The sequence below is a fragment of the Megascapheus bottae genome, chromosome 19 (genome assembly GCF_031878675.1).
Source record: "Megascapheus bottae isolate mThoBot1 chromosome 19, mThoBot2.hap1, whole genome shotgun sequence".
In the NCBI taxonomy this organism is placed as follows: domain Eukaryota; kingdom Metazoa; phylum Chordata; class Mammalia; order Rodentia; family Geomyidae; genus Megascapheus; species Megascapheus bottae.
In genome coordinates this window covers 30,291,049-30,311,213 of record NC_143527.1, presented here as the reverse complement: position 1 = coordinate 30,311,213, position 20,165 = coordinate 30,291,049, and the positions used below count along the sequence as shown (strand labels likewise).

Here is a 20,165-nt window from a genome sequence, read left to right as displayed (position 1 = left end):
GCCTAAATCATATAATAAATATCTAGGAAAGTGTTCTTAGTAGAAAATAATAATTAGATTAATTATAATAATATCATCTTTGAGTTAAAAGAACCATTAACAAAGGATGATGGGGAAGTTACTAAATTTATGAAAATAAAGACATTGGAAGAAGTGATGAAGCAAAAAAGAGTAGCTCAGTGTTCTCTGACAGTTATTATGCCCAGAGTATAAAAGTTCTGCCATTTTGAACATATTACAGATTCTCTTCAAAGAACTTGCACTGGTACAGTTGTTATTGAGCTGGATGGTTCTGGCTGGCAGACAACAACAGGCAGTCAAAGTGGTACACAGAGCAATGAAAGTACCACCAACGTGGATACCCATGATGGAGGAACGGGAGGAGACAGCGAAGTCACCACAAACGAGGAGAACCTTACCACGAGTGGGGAAAATTTCAACAGGCCAGATAATAATAATAATGGAGATACTTATGACACTGACACTGACACTTTCCAGGGTGACACCTCAGATAACGTACATTTTGGTCCTGCTGGCATTGGGCTACTTATCATGGGCTTCTTAGTCCTAGGATGTAAGTAATTTATTTTATTTGTATGTGGTCAATGTTCTGGTTATAAAAGGAAGAGTTTTGGGAACCAGCTGGCCTTGGGAATTACCTTAGACAATGACAGAAATTAGAGTGGAGCTGAGCTACATACTAAAGTATTTGAGGATGAGAAGGGAGGCTATGGAGTAAATACCTCGAAATCTTTACATTGTAATTCATCTAATATGAGCATTGCCATTTTCATGGGGGGGGATGTGGCACTTACCTGTCATTCCAGCACTGGGGAGTCTAAGTCATGACTATCATTTGTTTTAGACCATCCTAGACAGCAAGACTTTTAGAGCCCCAACCCACAAAAAAAAAAAATTAAAACAGCATTGCCGTTTTCCAGTGTGGTATCATTAAATGTTGGTATATTTAATTCAAATATTTGCTTATTTAACTTAAACACACCCCAATGATATTAGAATGCATATATATGAACTATTTTAATCCCTTCATTTCTCTAGAATCATAATCAGCTATAAATAGAATTTGTCAATAAATTTTACTTGTAAACTGTTTGATCAGTCTTTAACTCACCATTTTGAACATTTTAATCACCATTCATCCATGTAAAAATACAGAATTTAGACATACTGATTATCCAGCATGAAGTTGAAACTTTTTTCCATAACTTAATAGAATGTTCAAAAAATAAAATTTAGGTATTAAATCATAAAAATTCATTCTTTTGAGATTATAGCAAATGGAAATAATGACTAGAAAAAGTATGATGGAAAGGGGAATGACTTTTAAAAAAGTGTTTTCATCAAAATGAACATTTGTTAGTGAGTGCAATGATTAGCATAGCAAAGTTGCAGAATGTAATATAAAAGATATATAAGAAGATAATTCTCTAAGCTTTCAAATTATATTGTTGGTCAACTAACATTACAAACTTTAAATTGTATTGCTTTATAAAAGCAATTTAAATACCTAGGAGCTGATGAGCACGATTTTAAATAATATCAAACTTTTTGTGTGTGTGGGGTCATGGGCCTTGAACTTGGCCTGGGTGCTGTCCCTGAGCTCTTCAGCTCAAGGCTACCACCCTACCCTTGAGCCACAGCCCCACTTCCCATTTTCTAGAAGATAATTGGAGATGAGGGCTTCAGGTTCTTTTGTGCCAGGCTGGCTTTGAACCTTGATCCACAGATCTCAGCCTCCTGAGTATGTAGGATTACAAGCACGAGCCACCATGCCCAGCTTCAAACTTTCTTTTTAAGTGTTTTTTTTATTGGTGATCAACTTAGGCTAATATACTTAATTAAAGAATCTAAATTAAATAAGAGTTTTAGAGTCAATATTTTCAAATCTAATATTTTCTTTTAGCCTAGCATTCTTTTCCTCCATTTCCCCACTTATCGCCCTTAAAAAAATATTTCTACACTTTGTTCTCTATCCTGCTTCCTTCTTTTTCCTTTATTTTTTCCCTTAAACGTTTAATTATATGTCCTTTCTTTCCATCCACTTACTCATCTACTCAAAGTTCATATTCATCTACTCAAGTTTATACTGTATGTGGACAATAACTCTGATGTTCTGACACTCAGGAGGCAGAGGCAGGAGAATCTTGAATTTGAGACTAGCTTAGGCTATATAGCAATTTCTAAATCAAACTGAGATGGTTTCAAATTACAAAAACAAAACATCACATTATGCAAAAGAATGAATAAGTAGATGAATAAGAAAATTTCCAGTTGTTTAACCAGAAAGACACTATTTAAAGTGATAATAATTCAAGAGCACCTTTAAGTGTAATTTACAGAAAATTTATCGCCTTTCAGGGAAATAGCCTTAGTAAAAACAATTGAGTCTTTGAGTAAAATTACTATTAAAGTAAATAAAGTGTAAAGTAAAAGCATGAAGGGAAAACAAGAATCAAGCTCCTCCAGTTTTCATTCTTCTCCACTATTACCTTGAACAATGACAAGAAGTCAAGTTTTATTCCTGTAACTTTATTTGCATTTTAGTAATATGAAGCAAACTAATTGATTGGTATTTTGAAGTTCATGTTTATTTTCGAGTCTATTATTCAGTTTATTTTCCTGAAATTTTCCTAAGAATTTAAAAAATAAATCTGTTTATATTAGGAAGTCAAATGTAAGCATAAATCACACACACACACACACACACACACACACACATATACACACACAATGTTTCCTTTCAGTGTGGCCTACTACTAACTACATTATTTCTATCTTTCTGTCATCAGTGGTCCCGTTCTTGTTGCTCTGCTGTGACTGTGGGGGTGCCCCTGGGGGTGGAGTCGGCTTTGAGCCTGTTCCTGAGTGTTCTGATGGAGCAATCCATTCATGGGCAGTAGAAGGCCCACAGCCTGAACCCCATGTAAGTACTAATCTATAAGACCTTAACATTGGTAGTCAGCTAAACTCAGTCTTCAAGATGGTAACAATCATTCAGCCCATTCTAGGATAGGGAATAAGGAAAGGAAGGATTAAAACAAATGGACCTAACCAGGAAATCTTTTCAAAACCTCCATGTATTAAATGGAGTTTCCAAAGTTTCCTAAATAACATTCTTTTTAGGAAATCTGCAGTGACTTAGAAATAAAGAAAATGAATGACTCGACAAAGAAAAGACTCATTACAAATGGGAAAATGTCATTTTGTGTCTTTTAGGATATGACCACTATCTGCGTGCCACAAATACTGCCTGGCAATGGGAACATAGTAGAATGCATTGACAACTCAGGTAAGATAAACCATTTTAACATCTCAAATGATGAAGAATGAACTCTGGTCTCTACCTTTGTATACCTTATTATTTTGGATGTTCTTATTTGTCTTTAAAAGTTTTGACAGAATTTCTTCTTACATAATTAATTTGTAAGTGGGAGTATTGTTTTTATGTGTTGTGTTTTCCACACTCCTTCAATCCTCAGAAAGTATGGTGAGCACTTAAGTAAAATCTGCAGAAATTCTCCATAAATAGAAGGGCTGAATGATAACTCTAGTCAATCTTGTCAAGATCTTTTTTTTTTTTTTTTTGCCAGTTGTGGGGTTTGAACTTAAGGCCTGAGCACTGTCCTTGAACTTTTCCTCAAGGCTAGAGCTCTACCCTTGAGCCACAGCACCACTTCTGGCTTTTTTCTATGTATGTGGTGCTGAGAAATCGAACCTGGGTCTTAATGCATACTACGCAAGCAGTCTACCACTAGGCCAAACTCCCAGCCCTTGTCAAGATCTTTTTAATGTAATAGATCAAATTTTATTTACCCAAGAAACATATATCCTCATTAAAATTAAAACACAACCTAATTAAAATAGACCTGTGATTTATAGAGGCTAGAATCTTGTTCCACAATTCATTGATTCAAACTTGCTCTGACTTCACCTGCTTATTATGACAACAGAAAAAAAAACCAACCATATTCATTCTTGATATCAGCACAAGCATTGATCTAAAAAGACTGTAAGATTTCTTAAATTGAAAATATAGTAAAATGCTATCAGAATATTTCAAAGCTCTCAACTCAGATTATAAGCCTATGGTAAAGTCTCTCCTTGCCCAAAGTTCAAACTGTATCAGTATAACTTGCCTTAAAATGGGAGCTGAGACCAATACATAGGCACATATCAGCGAACAATTCAGAATTCACTATAGGTATATAACCACAGTAGTAACAAAAAATTAATAACATTTTACATCTGTGAAAATATTTGTACCATATTCTTTCTTTCAGGGAATGGTTTTTATATTTTCCTCTTAGACTTTATTCAAAGTAATGATTATTGCTTTTCTATATTAAACACTCCAAAGTGGAATAGACATCAAAATATCTATAACTTGTAATAGTAGATGGATTAATCTTTAAATTATTTCTCCTTTTAATATACACACATGTATACATATATGTTAGGATTGTGTATACATATGTATACATATATTAGGATATTATAAATATTTATATATAAATATATATTTGTATATACACATATAAGTTAATGATACCAATCTTATCATGTCTTTTTTAAGGATTTGAATTATTTTTACCCCTAACCTTTTTCAGTTTGAATCAAGTTCTTTCAGGTATATGTTTTGTAACTTCATTCTCTGTCACAACAGATAATTGCCAAATTAGCTAGTTGGTTAATTTTATTTTGCACTCTGCACCATCATAGTTATCTTTGCTTTCTTTAAGTGACATTTTCAACTTGTTTCTTTGTTCACAAATGCAGACTTGACAGAAGAAATCCTACATTATAGCAAGTTAGTTTTAGTTTACAATGTATTAGAATATTTTAATTTATCATGATTACCACTTTAGGAGTTTATACCAATGAGTACTGTGGCAGAGAAATGCATGATATGGGAGGAGAAGAAAGAATAACAGGATTTGAACTAATGGATGGAGTTAAAAAACCAGCTGCACCTGAGATGTGTCAAGAATATTCTGGAACAATAAGAAGAAATTCTATGAGAGAATGTAGAGATGGAGGTTTGAATATGAATTTCATGGAAAGTTACTTCTGTCAGGTGAGACATGTCCCTTGTGTCTTCCTCTCCACTCACAACATTATAAATGTTCACTAATTTCCATTGGGGAGTTTTAAATTCCTGATATCTGGTCTTTATTTCCAATGATTCCTACTATGGAATAATATTTGTAAAGCTCTGATTTGAGTACCTTGCCCTCTTGCTTAAAAATGTTTGGTCGTACCAAGCTCTTAGTGTACCACACTCACCTTCATGCCTTTGCTTATCCTAAGACCTGGAGTGCTCTCCCAGTCCCAGTCCTTGAGCTTGATCTCAGGGCCTGGGTGATATCCCTGAGCTATTTTGCTCAAAGTTAGCACTCTACCACTCTGAGCTATAGCTCCACTTCCAGCATTTTGGTGGTTAATTGAAGATAATAGTCTCATGAACTTTTCCTGCAGAGGCAAACTTGAAACTGGGATCCTCAGAGATCAGCTTTCTGAGTTCCTAGAACTATAGGTGCGAACCAACAGATATCCAACTCCTGGAGTGCTTTGATCCCCACACAAACTTCTTCCCATCTTTCAAGTCCCTGAATTTTATATAGTTAATTCTTATTAAAAATAGGATTCACCTTCTTCCTCTGTTTTGTTCATGCACTTTGATATCATTTATCATTGCCATAAATCAGTTACTCTGTATATCTACCACCATATTTAGCTCATATATTCTCTACATGATATTGCCAGAGTCACCCTTAGTTCTAGGCACATAATAAGCATTCTACAAGAAGAGGTCCATGGTACACTCCTAGGATAATCTGAAATCTAAGTTCAGGTAATACATTGACTGTGAATCCTGGAGAAGTAGCTGAATTAACTTTGCTATTCCCAGGAAAGGCCAATGCCTGTGGTTATTTATCACATGATCCTAAATCTCCAGCAAGTTCCTACATCTGATTCTCACGAAAGCTACCTTTCTCTAAAAGAGATTCTATTTTTAAAACTTACCTATAATCTTACCAACGTTGAATCCAAAAGAGGCACAAACACAGGGTCAAAATTTAGTGCTTACAAAAAGCCACATTAAAATAAACCAATAACTGGATCTTAGAACTGAAGGGAGGAAAATTTAACCCTGAATAAAAATATTGATTATAAATACTTTGTTAAGTAAAAAATGATTTTAAATCTGTATTCTCTTTCTGTTTGTGTATACATTTTTATGTACTTCCTTTTAACCTCATAAAATAGTCCATATAGTTTTATATGTGACTTTCCTCCAATGTATAGTGTTTTTTTTGTTTTTTGCTTTTTTGCTAGACCTGGACTTGAGCTCAGGACCTGAGCACAGTCCTTTGACTTTCTCAAGACTAGAACTCTACCACTTGAGCCTCAGCACCACTTCTGGCTTTTTTTTCCTATGTATGTAGTATATGAGGAATCAACCTGGGTCTTCGTGCATGCTAGGCAAGAACTCTACCACTAGGCCAAACTCCCGGCCCCAATGTATAGTGTTTTAAACAAGCCCATCTAAGTAACTTTCAAACAGTGAAACATGTTATTGGAATTATAGTGAAGATAACTTCTAACCAGTTTTTTTTGTGGGTCATGGGGCTTGAACTCGGCCTGTGTGCTATACCTGAGCTCTCCAGAGCAAGGCTACCACCCTACCCTTGGGCCAAGCCCTACTTCCTGCTGAGATTAATGGAGATAGGAGTCTCAAGTCCTGTTGTGCCAGGGCTGGCTTTGAACTTTGATCCTCAGATCTCAGCCTCCTGAGTAGCTAGGATTACAGGAGACACTGTGTCCTGCTCCTCTAACCAAATTCTTTCTAGCAATTGTATAATGATTCTTTAAGTATCTCCAGTAGACATTAGAATTATGTTTTCTATAGTTCTCATTGACAATATTAGAAAAAATACTCTCAGAGTGTTCTATTGTTCCTTCATATTATTCCTCACTTCCTTTTCTCTTTCCTCTTCAAATTTAGAAAGCATACGCTTATGCAGATGAAGATGAAGCCCGCCCATCCAATGACTGTTTGCTGATCTATGACATTGAAGGTGTAGGGTCCCCAGCTGGCTCTGTGGGTTGCTGTAGCTTCATTGGAGAAGACTTGGATGAGAACTTCCTGGATACACTGGGACCTAAATTTAAGAAGTTGGCAGATATCAGCTTGGGGAAAGAAATTGAATCCTATCCAGACCCTGACCCTTCTTGGCCACCTCAGAACACTGAACCTATTTTCCCTCAGCAAACAGAGCCCATTGCTCCTGGACACCCACCCATCTCCCCACATTATGGTACAACCACTGTAATTTCTGAGAGCACTTACTCCGGGGGCCCTGGTGTACAGCATCCTACACCTATTCCTGACCCACTGAGCTATGGCAATGTCACTGTGACTGAGTCTTACACCACCTCGGGCACTCTGAAGCCCTCTGTCCACCTTCATGATAACCGGCATGCATCGAATGTGGTGGTGACGGAGAGAGTGGTAGGCCCCATCTCTGGCACTGATTTGCATGGAATTTTAGATATGCCTGACTTGAGAGATGGATCCAATGTGATAGTGACAGAAAGGGTCATAGCACCAGGTTCAAGTCTACCCACCTCTTTGACTATCCCTAATCCCAGAGAATCTTCAAATGTGGTAGTGACAGAAAGAGTCATTCAACCAACTTCTGGCATGATGGGCAGTCTAAGTATGCATCCTGAGTTGTCAAATGCCCACAACGTGATAGTGACAGAGAGGGTTGTGTCTGGGGCTGGCATAAGTGGAATTAGTGGCACAGCTGGGATGAGTGGAGGTGGAAACCTGTGTACCAGTGGCCTGGTGAGCACCAGCCTGGGTGCCAGTGGTGGGGGATTGAGTGGAGCTGGGGTAAGTGGTGGTGGCATGGCACTGAGCAGCATGGGTGGGGGTGGGGGCCTGAGCAGCAGCATGGGGGGCACAGCCACCATTGGCCATTTGAGGAGTTCCTCTGACCATCATTTTAGCCAGACAGTGGGATCTGCCTCCCCCAGCATGGCTCGGAGTCGAATCACCAAGTACAGCACAGTACAATACACTAAGTAGCAGGGAACCCAGCGTGCTTGTTGAATTTGGCTTCAAACTCCACCTCCCAAATCTAACACCGCAACATCTAGCGTACACTGAGGTGCCAAGAAAATAGTAGAGCAAGCTGAAGCCATAGTGGGAACCATGCATAGAAACTTGGCCACGGGAGGTGCCATCTCCTTAGCATTTGTAAACTTTGTTTTGTGTTAGTATGAATGAAAAGAAACAAGCCAGTAAATTAAAACTTCGGTCACAGTCTTCTCTGTGCTCATGTGACCAGTTAGGCCTCCTTTCCCTCTGTGTGGCCTATAGACTGATCCAGCATGTCAACAAATAAAATGTGGTCATGTAAATGCACTGGTGTTAAGATGGCAATTGCCATAATTCTCCTCGCTGTGTACTGAATTGCCATGTATCTTAGGCATTAAATTAAATACCTACCCATGTAGGTGGAGAAATCTGAATTCCCCCCCATCAATTTCTCAAGTAATGTAAATACAAACCCAAGCACAGATATCAGGGTTAGCTGCTACACAGTTCTGACTCCACAGTCAAATCCACAATCAGTCCAACCTTTACTATATCTTAAATGAACCAGACAAAACAATTATTCCAATTACAAAATGTGTCCTACGAGCAAAACCACAAAGAGAATGGCAACAGGACACAATTAGCTCAGGGGAAATAGGCAGTCTGAGCCGGTTGGGGCCTCCATTCAGTCTCCTGTGGAGTCAAGGACATCTCACATGCCAGGCTGTGTTTCCTGGTAGGTGTGATCTTGAATAAATATTGCCTACTGGTTAGGGTCTGAGATATCACACTCACCTTCCTCTTTATCACTGTGCTTACATGTCATTAGTAACATTGGCCAAGTTTGTGTCCTAGCCTAAAGCACCTGACCTGGCTATTGCCCCAGTGGTAAATGACTTTTCCAAGTTTCTGGATGGGCAATGCATTTTGTATTTTCAGATTGTGCTGTTCGCTCATATTCAGCTCTTTATTACATACTCTGAAGTTAAAATGGTTTATGTAAGCTGACCTTACAATGTGGTTAAGCTTTAGGGAACTTTTTAAGGGGCTCTACCAGCATGTTTTTAGAACATATAAACTCTTTTCAAAGGGGAAAACTGGAGAAGAACTTTTCAATAAAGTAATGCTCTTCTAGTTCTTACTTGCAACTGAGTTTAGTACTTTTCTTTAACAATCCTCTGCTGATATTTTAAAGTGATCATCCAGGAATCTTTAACAAAGACAATGGTTGCTGCAGTGCCAAGAATGAAATAGTACTAAGCAAACCCATTTTTCTTTTTAGACTATCTCATTCTCAATATTTTCAACAGCAAAAAGTTTAAATTCCTTATTTAATCTGTCTATACACTCCTGGTTTTTAAAATGCCTGATATGTAGACAGTTTGGAAATACTATAGTGTATTTTTCTAGCTTCAGATTTTAATGATATGCTATTTTTGGTTTATTTTTTTGTCTATTTGCTATGTAAGTGCTACCTAAATAAAATTCTCTAGAAAGAGACAAGCATTCTAAAAGATGGGTATCATTATTGCATGGAAAGGATTTTTATTCTTACTTAAAAATTTAGTGTTAATAAGCTCAGTGGAATGAAAATGAAAAGCAAAAAACTCATTTCCCCTGAGATTGTACATTATACACCATTAGTAAAGATTTTCTCCTGAATACCTGAATTTCCCAAGAGGTAACAAGAGCAAAGAAGTCTATTGAATTGTAGCACATGGTAAAAAGTGCCTAGAGGAATTATTTTACCAAGAGGTGTTTTCCTCTACATAACAGCAGATAAAGTTCGCATTTTAGATGTTACCGTATGCATCTAATTTTAACTCTGTAGACTATTTAAAATTTTGATAACCCATAGCATGCCAAAACACAGAAAGTATAATAAGGCCATTCCAAGGGAATCTTTTTTTTAATTCCTTTTGGTTATCTAAAAGATATGTAATTTTATTAGAAGATCATAGGGTATTTATTGAAATGTACTTTAGTACACTTGGTTCCAATAGTTGAAGGAATAGAAATCATTGTTAGTTAATTATATTAAGTAATCAATTAATTAAAATGAATTGTATCTGCCCAAAGGAAGGTTACTTGTCTTAGTAAATATTTTCTTAAGATATCTGATACCTTCTAGAAACATTTTTGGGCAGTCTAATAAACAACAGATTATTTTAATAACTTAATATCAATTAGTTATATGCAGAAAACAATTTTAAGTGATATTTTATTTGCCAGTCCTGGGCTTAGGCTCAGGGCCTGAACACTGTCCTTGGGTTTTCTCAAGGCTAGAGCTCTACCTCTTGAGCCACAGCACTACTTCGAGCTTTTTTTTATGTACGTGGTACTGAGGAATCAAATCTGGGACTTTGTGCATACTAGGCAAGCATTCTACCACTAGGCCAAACTCCAAGCAACTAAGTAATATTTTTAACAATATATCTTTCTAAGAAAATATCTTTAAATCAAAGTACTTTTTCCAGAATTGCACAATTATGTCTTCTTTAGTACTAATCTCTATAATAACCCTTTTATGATACTACTCAAGGGCATTTTCATTGTTTTCAATGAACAGTCCCTAGGAAAAATTTCATTATTATCTTCACATGCTTTATTACAATTTACATATTAAATTCCCTTATTTAGTTATATTTGAAGAATATGGAAGTCTTTTCAGAAGTCAATAGCAACAATTTGGATCCATATTTCAAGCTGCTTCCCACATCAACTTGCTCTTAGAGAAATAGATAGTAATTTAGTGTTTTACATATATGGTTGGGATAAATCATAATATTTATGCACCACTGACTTTTAAAGAGGTTGTCATGTGGCAAATATATCATTTATCATAAATTCTTTGTCATTTACTATTGCTAAAAATGTCATCTTAAGCTAATTTTGACATTGAATTGCAAATATACTGCTATGTAGTATGCAGTTGTACACATATGGCCTGCCTTATCTTTATTAGCACTGAAAATTTTACAGAAAATGTATTTTTAGGTTTATTTATATTCTATCATCTGGAAACCTGGTGTACATTTAAGTATCGGGATCTTAGCATCATAATTTTGGTTCCTTGTGATGTTCTGACAGAATTTTAATTGCAACTCTTCAAAAAGTTTTATTACTACATTTAGGGAATGTTTCTAACTACACAACTTATCTCTGAAATTCACATAAAGATTTTATTGTTAGCCAAGGTAATGTATATGTAACACCCTCTGACGTTAGTAGAATATTTAAAGATGTTATAATCCATGGCAAAATTAATCATGGCTATTTAGATCGCAACCAAACTTTAAAAAATACTTATCCCATTATCCCAACCTTATTTAAAAAGTTATAACCTAATTATGAAGGGAAGGCAAGAATTTCTGATATTTTGAAAATTTACCTCCCATTTTAGAATACACCACTCCATGGTGGATCCTTTGCATGAATGAGATGGAATCTGACGTCTAGTTCAAGATGATTCAGTTCATTTAGAACAAAGTCTAGATGGGTCAATTAATCATCTATGAAAGGTTTTTCAAATGATGAGTAACTTATTGTCTAATTGTATACATTCCCTTCTAGTGAAAGTTATATTGTACTGAAATTAACTTATTTTTCTTTTGCTAATTCCTAAGCTTCATTCCTCTTCTATTCATCTTTGCTGGTGTTTAAAACAAGTTGCTTTCCTTCAGGTTTCCATATAAAAGTTGTTGGATTATTTGGGTAGCTAGTTCCTTACTTCATCCTCTGTTGGCTTCTTCAGGACAGTTTGTAATTTCTAAAGCATTGTGTTTACAGCAATAAAATAATTGATATGCATCTCTTATCTTTGCTGAATTACATGATGGGGAAGGTTTTATGATATAAGAAATAATTAGAAATCATCAAATCTAGTTATTATTTCATTTCATATTTGGGGAGGTAATTATTTACAAAATAACAAAATCTATTTCTCTTCTTCCTTTTCTTGCTTCCTTTTGTTCCCCTAGAGGCCTATTAAGCCTACTGTGCAAAGTACTTCCCAGTGACACTATATCATATCCATAACCAGAGGGCTAGCCTCAGTTAATGAGAATTTTTAAAGCTCACATTTTAATTTTTGATTTGATGCTCTGAGCATTTTATGTTGTTTTTGTTGACTTCATACTTGTACTTTTCTTTTTCATAGTTTATCTTATTATTATTTTATTTCTTTTAAAATGACTCCCTGTTTGCCTATAAAATCATATCCATTCGTCATTAAGATAGTCATGTGGCTTCATAGGTATATAACAATTCTGACAGGAGGGTAATCAGGAAGAATATAGACACAGGCAGGTCTAGAGAGAGGAAAGGAAGGAGAAGATGAGGTGTGGAGGTTAAGACAGGATGAGATCCATGGCTTTGCAGCCAATGTAAGACTCTGACTCACACTGACAGTGGTATACTCCCCTGAGAGTTTAGGATGAACCATGCTCAGCTCAGATTTGTATTTTTAAAATATCACTCTACCTACAGAGTTGGTGTTCATAAAAGGAAATCACAGAACCAAGGAGACAAACTAGAAAGAGACAGTAGTCCTGCAAGTTATTGGACCACACAGCTTAATAGGAAAACATGTAAGAAAAAACAGTCTTAGAGACAGGCCAGTACAGTAGCATGGAAAACAAACCTGGATATAAAAAGAGTAGAAATTTGAAATTTCAAATTCATTACAAATTGTCCACCAAACTCAAGGATGAATAGAATAAACACAGACGGAGAATACAGGCTAATGAAGTAATTTGAAAGCAAAGCCAGATTCCAGTCATGAACTTGGTGACTGAGTTCTGATAAACCTCATTCTTGCTGATTAACAGACATACTCTTCCCAATGGGACTGCAGCAGTGGGAAAATGCTGCACAACCCGAAGTACCTGTTTCCTAGTCTCACCCTTCTTCTGAAACCTCTTGTACAAAAATCTTCCTTGAACTCTTCAGAGTATCAGGTTCTCATTTTTACCAAAGTTTACATCCTTTTGACCAAAATGTAACTTCACACACACACACACACACACACACACACACACACACACACACACACACACACACACACACACAAATACCTTTTTTGGGTATATACTCATTTCTGCTTGATTAATTACAGACCCCAGCTACTCCACTCATTTTGATCTCTGTCTTAGACTCAGTTCATCCAGAAGCAAAGTCCAAGACAGGATTTGAGGGCAATTTTGTAAGTAACCACAACTAAAAAGTGGTGACAGAAATAAAAAATAGAAAGCAGTGAATAGGTGCTAAACTACCAAAACAGTTACAACCACGGGCAAATGGAAGTCAATCCTCCCAAAAATATAATGTGAGTCAGTGTGTGGTGACTAACTGCAGGATGAAGTCATCCAAACACAGAGACAGTGTATTTGTACACACCAACTGACACCAGGTCAGGCTGTCACTAGAGAGTGTCACCCATGGAGTCTATTGCACAGATGGGAAAAGTCATGTCAGCAAAAGTGTGGAAATGAGGGCAGACGAACAAAATGTGGGGAAGGCCCATCAAGTCTGTGATTCGTCAGTGTGCCCTGTAGCACTCTGGTGAAATATATTTGGAGATACCTCAGAATTTTGATTGACAGGATCTTCTTGAACATCCCCTTGTAAGAATGAGCTTTAAGCTATTAGGTCTAGTGACTCGAGCCCCTTCTACTATCTGAAACATTGAAATTGAGGGGATCTTGATTTGAAGCCAGCCTAGGAAAAAAAAGTTAATAAGATCACATCTCAATCAATAGTCCAACATAGTGGTATGTACCTGTCACCCCAGCTCCAAGAAAATCATAAAAGAAGGATTGCACACCAGTCCAGTCAAGAAATGTGAGCCAGGAGCTAGTGGCTCACACCTATAATCCTAGCTACTCAAGAGGCTGAGATCTGAGGATTAAGGTTGAAAGCCAGCTAAGACAGAAAAGTCCCCATAATACTCTTATCTCAAATTAACCACACAAAAACCAAAAGTGGAGCTTTGGCTGAAAGTGATAGAGTCCTAGCCTTGAGCACAAAAAGCTCAGAGATAGCACCAAGGTCCTGGGCTCAAGCCCTATCACCGACAAAAGAAATAAAATGTGAATCTCTATCTTAAAAGAACAATTAGAAAAAAAATAAGGCTGAAAGTACTAAAAAGGCTCAAGTACTAATGACCCTTATAAAATAAGCTTAAGAGCATGAATTCAACCCCCCCTACTACCAAAACAAACAAAACAATAAAAAAAAGAATGGTTCATAAGCCAATATACAGGTAAATTGGGTAATAAAGTCAGATTGTGTAAATCAGGAAAGTTTTTAGGCCTCCCTTGTCATTACTATGTACCTTCATGGTTTTATTATCTACATTAATTAGATGTTTACCCTTTATATAGTGTTTATAGATATAATTATTCTCCTTATTACATGACTTGGCTTTACTGTTACAAACTTAGGAATGACCTGAATAGATAAATGTTCAGATGTCTGTTGATTGCTAGAAATAAAGGCTGTTCATTTTGCTTCTGTTCTTGGTAAACATAATAAGAGCAATGAGCTCTTATCAGCTCATTGCTGATGACATTATGTTAATTCTCTGGGTGTCAGACAGGTTCTTGCTCCTTGTTTACTTTCAAAAGCAAATCATATATGGCCATCAATTGTACATGCAAGCAATCAAATAACAAAGTTTGAGTCAGTGTGTGATACACAGGGTCAGAAGTAGGCAGAAGCACAATATTTATTTGTTAGATACATGAATACATGTAGTCTCTTCATTACTGAAGTTCTCCTAAAACTCATTCTTGCATTCAGTCTTGAGATCTCCATCCAAGGATCACTCGATGGTGCTTATCCAATTTTTACTTTTTAAATAGAGCTTCTTATTCTGAATTGCTGTTAGGTATGCTACTTCCCACTTCCTTGAATGCACACAGAGATGATTTGATTTTGTTAAATGTGTCTTGTCCAACTGTTCAATGTATGTTTCAAGACAAGGTGAGATTTGTAAAAAAAATTTAGACCTATGTGATGCCAGATGGCTCATGCCTGTAATCCTAGCTACTCAGGAGGCTGAGATCTGAAGATCACGGTTCAAAGCCAGCCCAGGCACAAAAGACTGAGAAACTCTTATCTCCAATTAATCATTAGAAAACAGGTAGTCAGGCTGTGGCTCCAGGGGTAGGTCAGTAGCCTTGAGCTGAAGAGCTCAGGGACAGCACCCAGGCCCAGAGTTCAAGCCCCATGACCCACACAGAAAAAAATTAGACCTAGTACCACATTACAACTAGGGGTTACAGAGGAAAAGTAGTTTATTTTCAAATATGTGTCAATAGTTTTCCTAACACTGTAAAACTAGACTCAAGAAAACTCTCTAAAATTGGGTAAAAGAATATAACTTTCCCCATTTAACAAAGGTCATGGTAGCAATAGAAAGGAGCTCCCAAAAGTTGGTGAAGTTGCTGTGTGCTTACAGTGAAGGACAGTGGAACTTCTTGGACCTAAAAGAACTATGACAAGAGTAGAGACACAATCCTTAAGAATCTCTGGACGTAAGGAAAACCATAAAAGCATCAGAAAATAGTTATCACACCATGGATTTGCAGGGGAGAGAAAAATGCAGGCCAGTCTTCTAAACATGCTACCCTCACTTTCTACAATGAATCCATGCATATTTGTAAGTTTTTTTTAAAAATAAAGACATTAGCATTATATGGAGGAATAGCAAAAATGAAGTAAATATATTACATAAAATCAAAATGACCAGTATCATATCTCTTTCCTGAATAGAGACTAATTCATATTAGAAAAATATCGTAACTTAATGCCAGTAGCTTATGCCTGTAATCCTAGGAGGCTGAGATCCAGAGGATATAGTTGAAAACCAGCCCAAGCAGAAAAAAGCACTAGAATCTATCTCCAAAATAACCATCAAAAAGCAAGGCTGTGGGTGTGGCTCAAGTGGTAGAATACCACTCTAACAAGTACGAGGAGGAGGAGGGGGGGAAGGGGAAGGGGAAAGGAAAGGGAAAGGAGAGGAGGGGGAGGGGGAGGAGGAGGAGGAGGAGGAGGAGGAGGAGGAGGAGGAGGAGGAGGAGGAGGAGGAGGAGGAGGAGGAGGAGGAGGAGAAAAATTTTCATTTACCTGGTGCAATCTCCCCCTGGCCTGTAATAAAAATGCTTAACTTCCCTGATTCTGTAGTTCATTTTTTATTGCCGGGTAATGTATAGAGGGTTACATTCTCCAAATAGTAGGTGCATTACTTCACGCACATTGATACCCCTTCTCATAGTTTTTGTTCCCATTCCCCTCCCCCTCCTCCTCCCAATCATCTTGTTTAGTCCCTTTCCTTTCCTATTTCAAATAAACAAATAAAAATATGCAATATACCAGGTAACAAAGTCAGATACAGGAACAATATGAGATTAACCAAAAGGCAGCAGGAGAAGAGAAATAACATAGTACATTAAGAACAATAATCACATAAGATAAAGCTCTTATTTCCATATCCTAGTTCTTAACTTCAACTAGTAGCCTCACAAATGAACTAGAGATGTTCAAAATGAATAATTCTTAGTCTATTCCTAGAGATTCTGATTTCACTAAACCTAGGAACAAGAAGCTTGCACGTTCTACATCTGGCCCCCAAAATATATGTTTGGGGTGGTGGATGAGGGGGAATTCCCTTCTTTTTGACCTTCTTATTCATAGATTTCTTCCTGAAGCAACCTGAGCTGCCCAGATTCTACACCTGAGTAGTGCAGGTGCATAACTAACAGCATCAAAGTGAACTCTATGGATTTACCCAAGAGGGCCCACTGTCTGTGTCACCAAATTAGTCATTGTGACATCTAACTAATTAGCACACTGTGGTCTAGGTACTACTGTCATACACATCAAGAGGCTGGCATTTTCCAGAGTAAGTATGAGCAAGCATGTAATAAATATGTTAGTAGTACACTTTAATTAATACAGAGCTGGAAGCCAAATTGCTCTGTCTCTGTGTATTTGGAATAAATCTCACACCAATAATATGAAATCTCAGACAGAATCAACAAGGGTTGATTCTGTAGGGTTAAGGATGATCTTAGGGCATAAACTAACATCATCTTTGTGGCATTAACATAACTTCAGGAAACTGACATTTAATCTCCAGGATTTCTAACAGCCACTAAATAACCTGGTGGCTGGACCTCTGTTGCCGTAACTTAATTGACTTTAATTAATGAGGGGACAGGATGTTTATCCTCAGTGATGCATATGAACCATCCCAGCAACCACTCAGGGTCAAAACTAAGACAAATCTGTTTACCTTCTATGCAGCTCCCAGGACCAAGCTAATGAAAACTCTCTTGCTTTGTGCCTGTTCTAGAATCTCCTGTGCTACATTCAACAAACACAACTTTGAGTTATAATATACTTTAAAATGTCTTTTGCTCAAAACCTGCTTTCAAGAAAAGGAGCTACCCTTAACTACAAAAATAATACCAACTAGTAACCCTGTGCCATGTTGATTTGATGGCAACCTTCACAGCCCTAGTATGACGTCTAAAATAGAAGTGTGTGTATAGATCATATTTATTTTTTCAGAGACTATCTACTGGCACCTATTAAATTAGCTGGCATCTTTGACAGTACTTTGAAAAAATACAAGTGCCAAAGTTCTGTATTCATAGAACAGATATTCACAGAACAAATCAGAGTGTATTATGCAAAATGAAAATGCTCTAGTATACACAATATTACTGTAGTATAGCATAAGAACAATAAATACCTGAAGATTGAAATCCCTGCTTTGACATAGAAAGTAAGTACTAAAAACTTTCTAAAACTGACTAGAAATTTACTAACCCTTTTGTCACTAAAAATAACTACTAAATTCATCAGTATAGTAAATGTTTAAATATGGACAAGTTCTAAATATATATATATATGTATATATATTCAGCCATCAAGTTTTGCCTTTCTGCATATAATACTGAAAAATAGCTTTGCATTTATATTATAAATTAATTATGAAAAAAGACATAGAACCCATGCCCTATCTTTGGCCTCTCCTCATTATATCTGCAACAAAGCAAAAAAGAGAGATTGAATTATTTCATCTCTGTGGTATTTCTAGGTGTTGGTGGTTTGCACACTTTACACAGTGACTAGAATGCCTCAGGAGAAACATAGGAACTATTCTTTATCTGCTCAACCTTCTACCTATAAGCAAGCTTTGTCTTCAGGGATTGTACCCTAAAACCATGCTCATAACTCTCACAGGAAGTTAAGTGCAAATAAAAAAATGAGGTTTCCACCAATTACTCCTTAGTTATCACAAGACCTTTTGAAGCTGCTACCTCTGAGTTGGATATAGCTTGCATGCATCACCCAAAGGTTTGTGGGCTAGAAATCACATCCTTATGCGAGGGTACTGAGGTGTTAGACCACTAAGTGTTGAGGCCTAGTAAAAGTCATTCACTGGGGAGAGTGCCCTTGCAGGTATGCTAGTTCTTGTATGCAAGAGCCATCCTGGCTGATGAGTCTTGTTCACATTCCAGAATGCTAATGTGACTGTTCTCTTCCAGAACTCAATGTCCCTTCCAGATGCTACATGATGCAGACACCAAGTTCTCACCGGAGGTGAAATGGATAGGGTCTCCTGACCTTGCACTTTGAGTGCCCAAAGGTTTGAGGAAAATAAAGGTAAGTACTGCATCTCTTCTTATGCCGGACTCACCCCTGAGTAGTTTGTAACAGCCACAGAAAATTGACTGATAACTATGCCTGTTCTTGTCATTTACAGATTCATATTCTGAGTACCACTGAAATCAGGGGTTACAAATGGAGGACTATGTCTAGAAAATCTTCTGATTCTCTCTGTTGCCTGTCGATCTTCTCTTTTCTAACTTACCCTGTGAATCACTATCATGGTGACAGACAATATTTCAGATGAAATTAGCTATGTATGCTACAAATAAATTGGAAACTCTTGATGGGACACACTGTCATAGATCCTCTAGGCCTGCTTTTGTAATGGTTACAGAAAGAAAACCAGTATGACAAACATTGTCTTCTCTGTATTCACTTAGTTTGATTGTGTGCTCTGACTGAGCACCGTGAGTAACCATAAATCCACTAGAGCATTTGTGTTCATGTAGGTTTCTGGATCTCATTCTCTGTTGTCCTACAGTGATTCTTTTTTTTTTAAGTGAGAAATTCTTTTATCATATTTAGAATCAAAATATCCCTTAAAATATTTACATTATACAGTAAAATGAATAGCAAAACACAAGATCATGTAAAAGCTTAAGAATTCAAGTTTCTGAAGAACAAAGAAGAAAAAAGAAAATAATGGCCTATCACAAAGCTGTAGTATATAGTAGTCAATGCCTTCAATGAATACAGATTAAAGCATTGAACATGGGCTTTTGAGTCTCAACAATTGCCCAACTAAATGAATAGTATGATTATGAAGCTGCTTAGCCTTTTGTTCTCTAAAGTTTAAGAATAGTGAAGGTTGAAAGAAATATACAGCGCATGTGTTTACTCTCAAATTGGTCATCATAGAAAGCACATTCCCTGAAAGCAGTAAATATATTCCACAATTAGCCATCTTTATCAATAAAGGGATGAAACTAAAATTTCTAAGTCCTTATTGCATATTAATAAAACAAATCTTTGAATATACAGCCATGTAAAACTTTTTAAAAATATTAAATTCCAATAACTAGGGCTAGTGGTATGAGGGGATGATGAACACTGTACAGGGCACTCTGCGCCAACACATAGCGTTTATTATTCTGAAAACTTCCAACAGTAAAAATTTAAAAGATAGCACACTCATAGCAGGCAATTTCACAAAGATAGGACAAATGACAGTTACAGAAGGGTGCTCTTGATGCAGCCTGCACACCTCACCTTTTGCTCTTTGCTCACCATGGTCCCTGTCTTTGTGCTCTCTATCCCTGTCCTTCTCTCCTCTGTGTTTACTTTTTTCTCGTTCTTTGTCCTTTTCATGGTCTTCACTTATAGGCTTGTCAGGTTTCTTATCTATATTCCTACC

The 20,165-nt window shown here is 36.8% G+C and overlaps 1 protein-coding gene and 1 long non-coding RNA gene across 3 annotated transcripts in view; one reads left to right on the top strand and one right to left on the bottom strand.

Annotated features, from left to right (window-relative positions):
- Dsg1 (desmoglein 1) overlaps positions 1 to 8,801 on the top strand; it is a 31,863-nt gene extending 23,062 nt beyond the window's left edge. Inside the window, exons 11-16 of one of the 2 annotated variants that reach the window (XM_090353293.1) lie at positions 242 to 354; positions 499 to 574; positions 2,811 to 2,944; positions 3,238 to 3,310; positions 4,887 to 5,095; positions 7,028 to 8,801. In XM_090353293.1, the coding sequence (XP_090209419.1) occupies positions 242 to 354; positions 499 to 574; positions 2,811 to 2,944; positions 3,238 to 3,310; positions 4,887 to 5,095; positions 7,028 to 8,116 (1,694 nt within the window). In that variant the 3' untranslated portion in view covers positions 8,117 to 8,801. Of the gene's footprint in view, positions 1 to 241; positions 575 to 2,810; positions 2,945 to 3,237; positions 3,311 to 4,886; positions 5,096 to 7,027 lie in introns of both variants that reach the window. The other variant, XM_090353292.1, reaches the window with a different exon arrangement.
- LOC150049790 (uncharacterized) overlaps positions 1 to 20,165 on the bottom strand; it is a 153,430-nt gene that overhangs the window by 61,785 nt on the left and 71,480 nt on the right. The gene's annotated exons all lie outside the window — the stretch shown is intronic.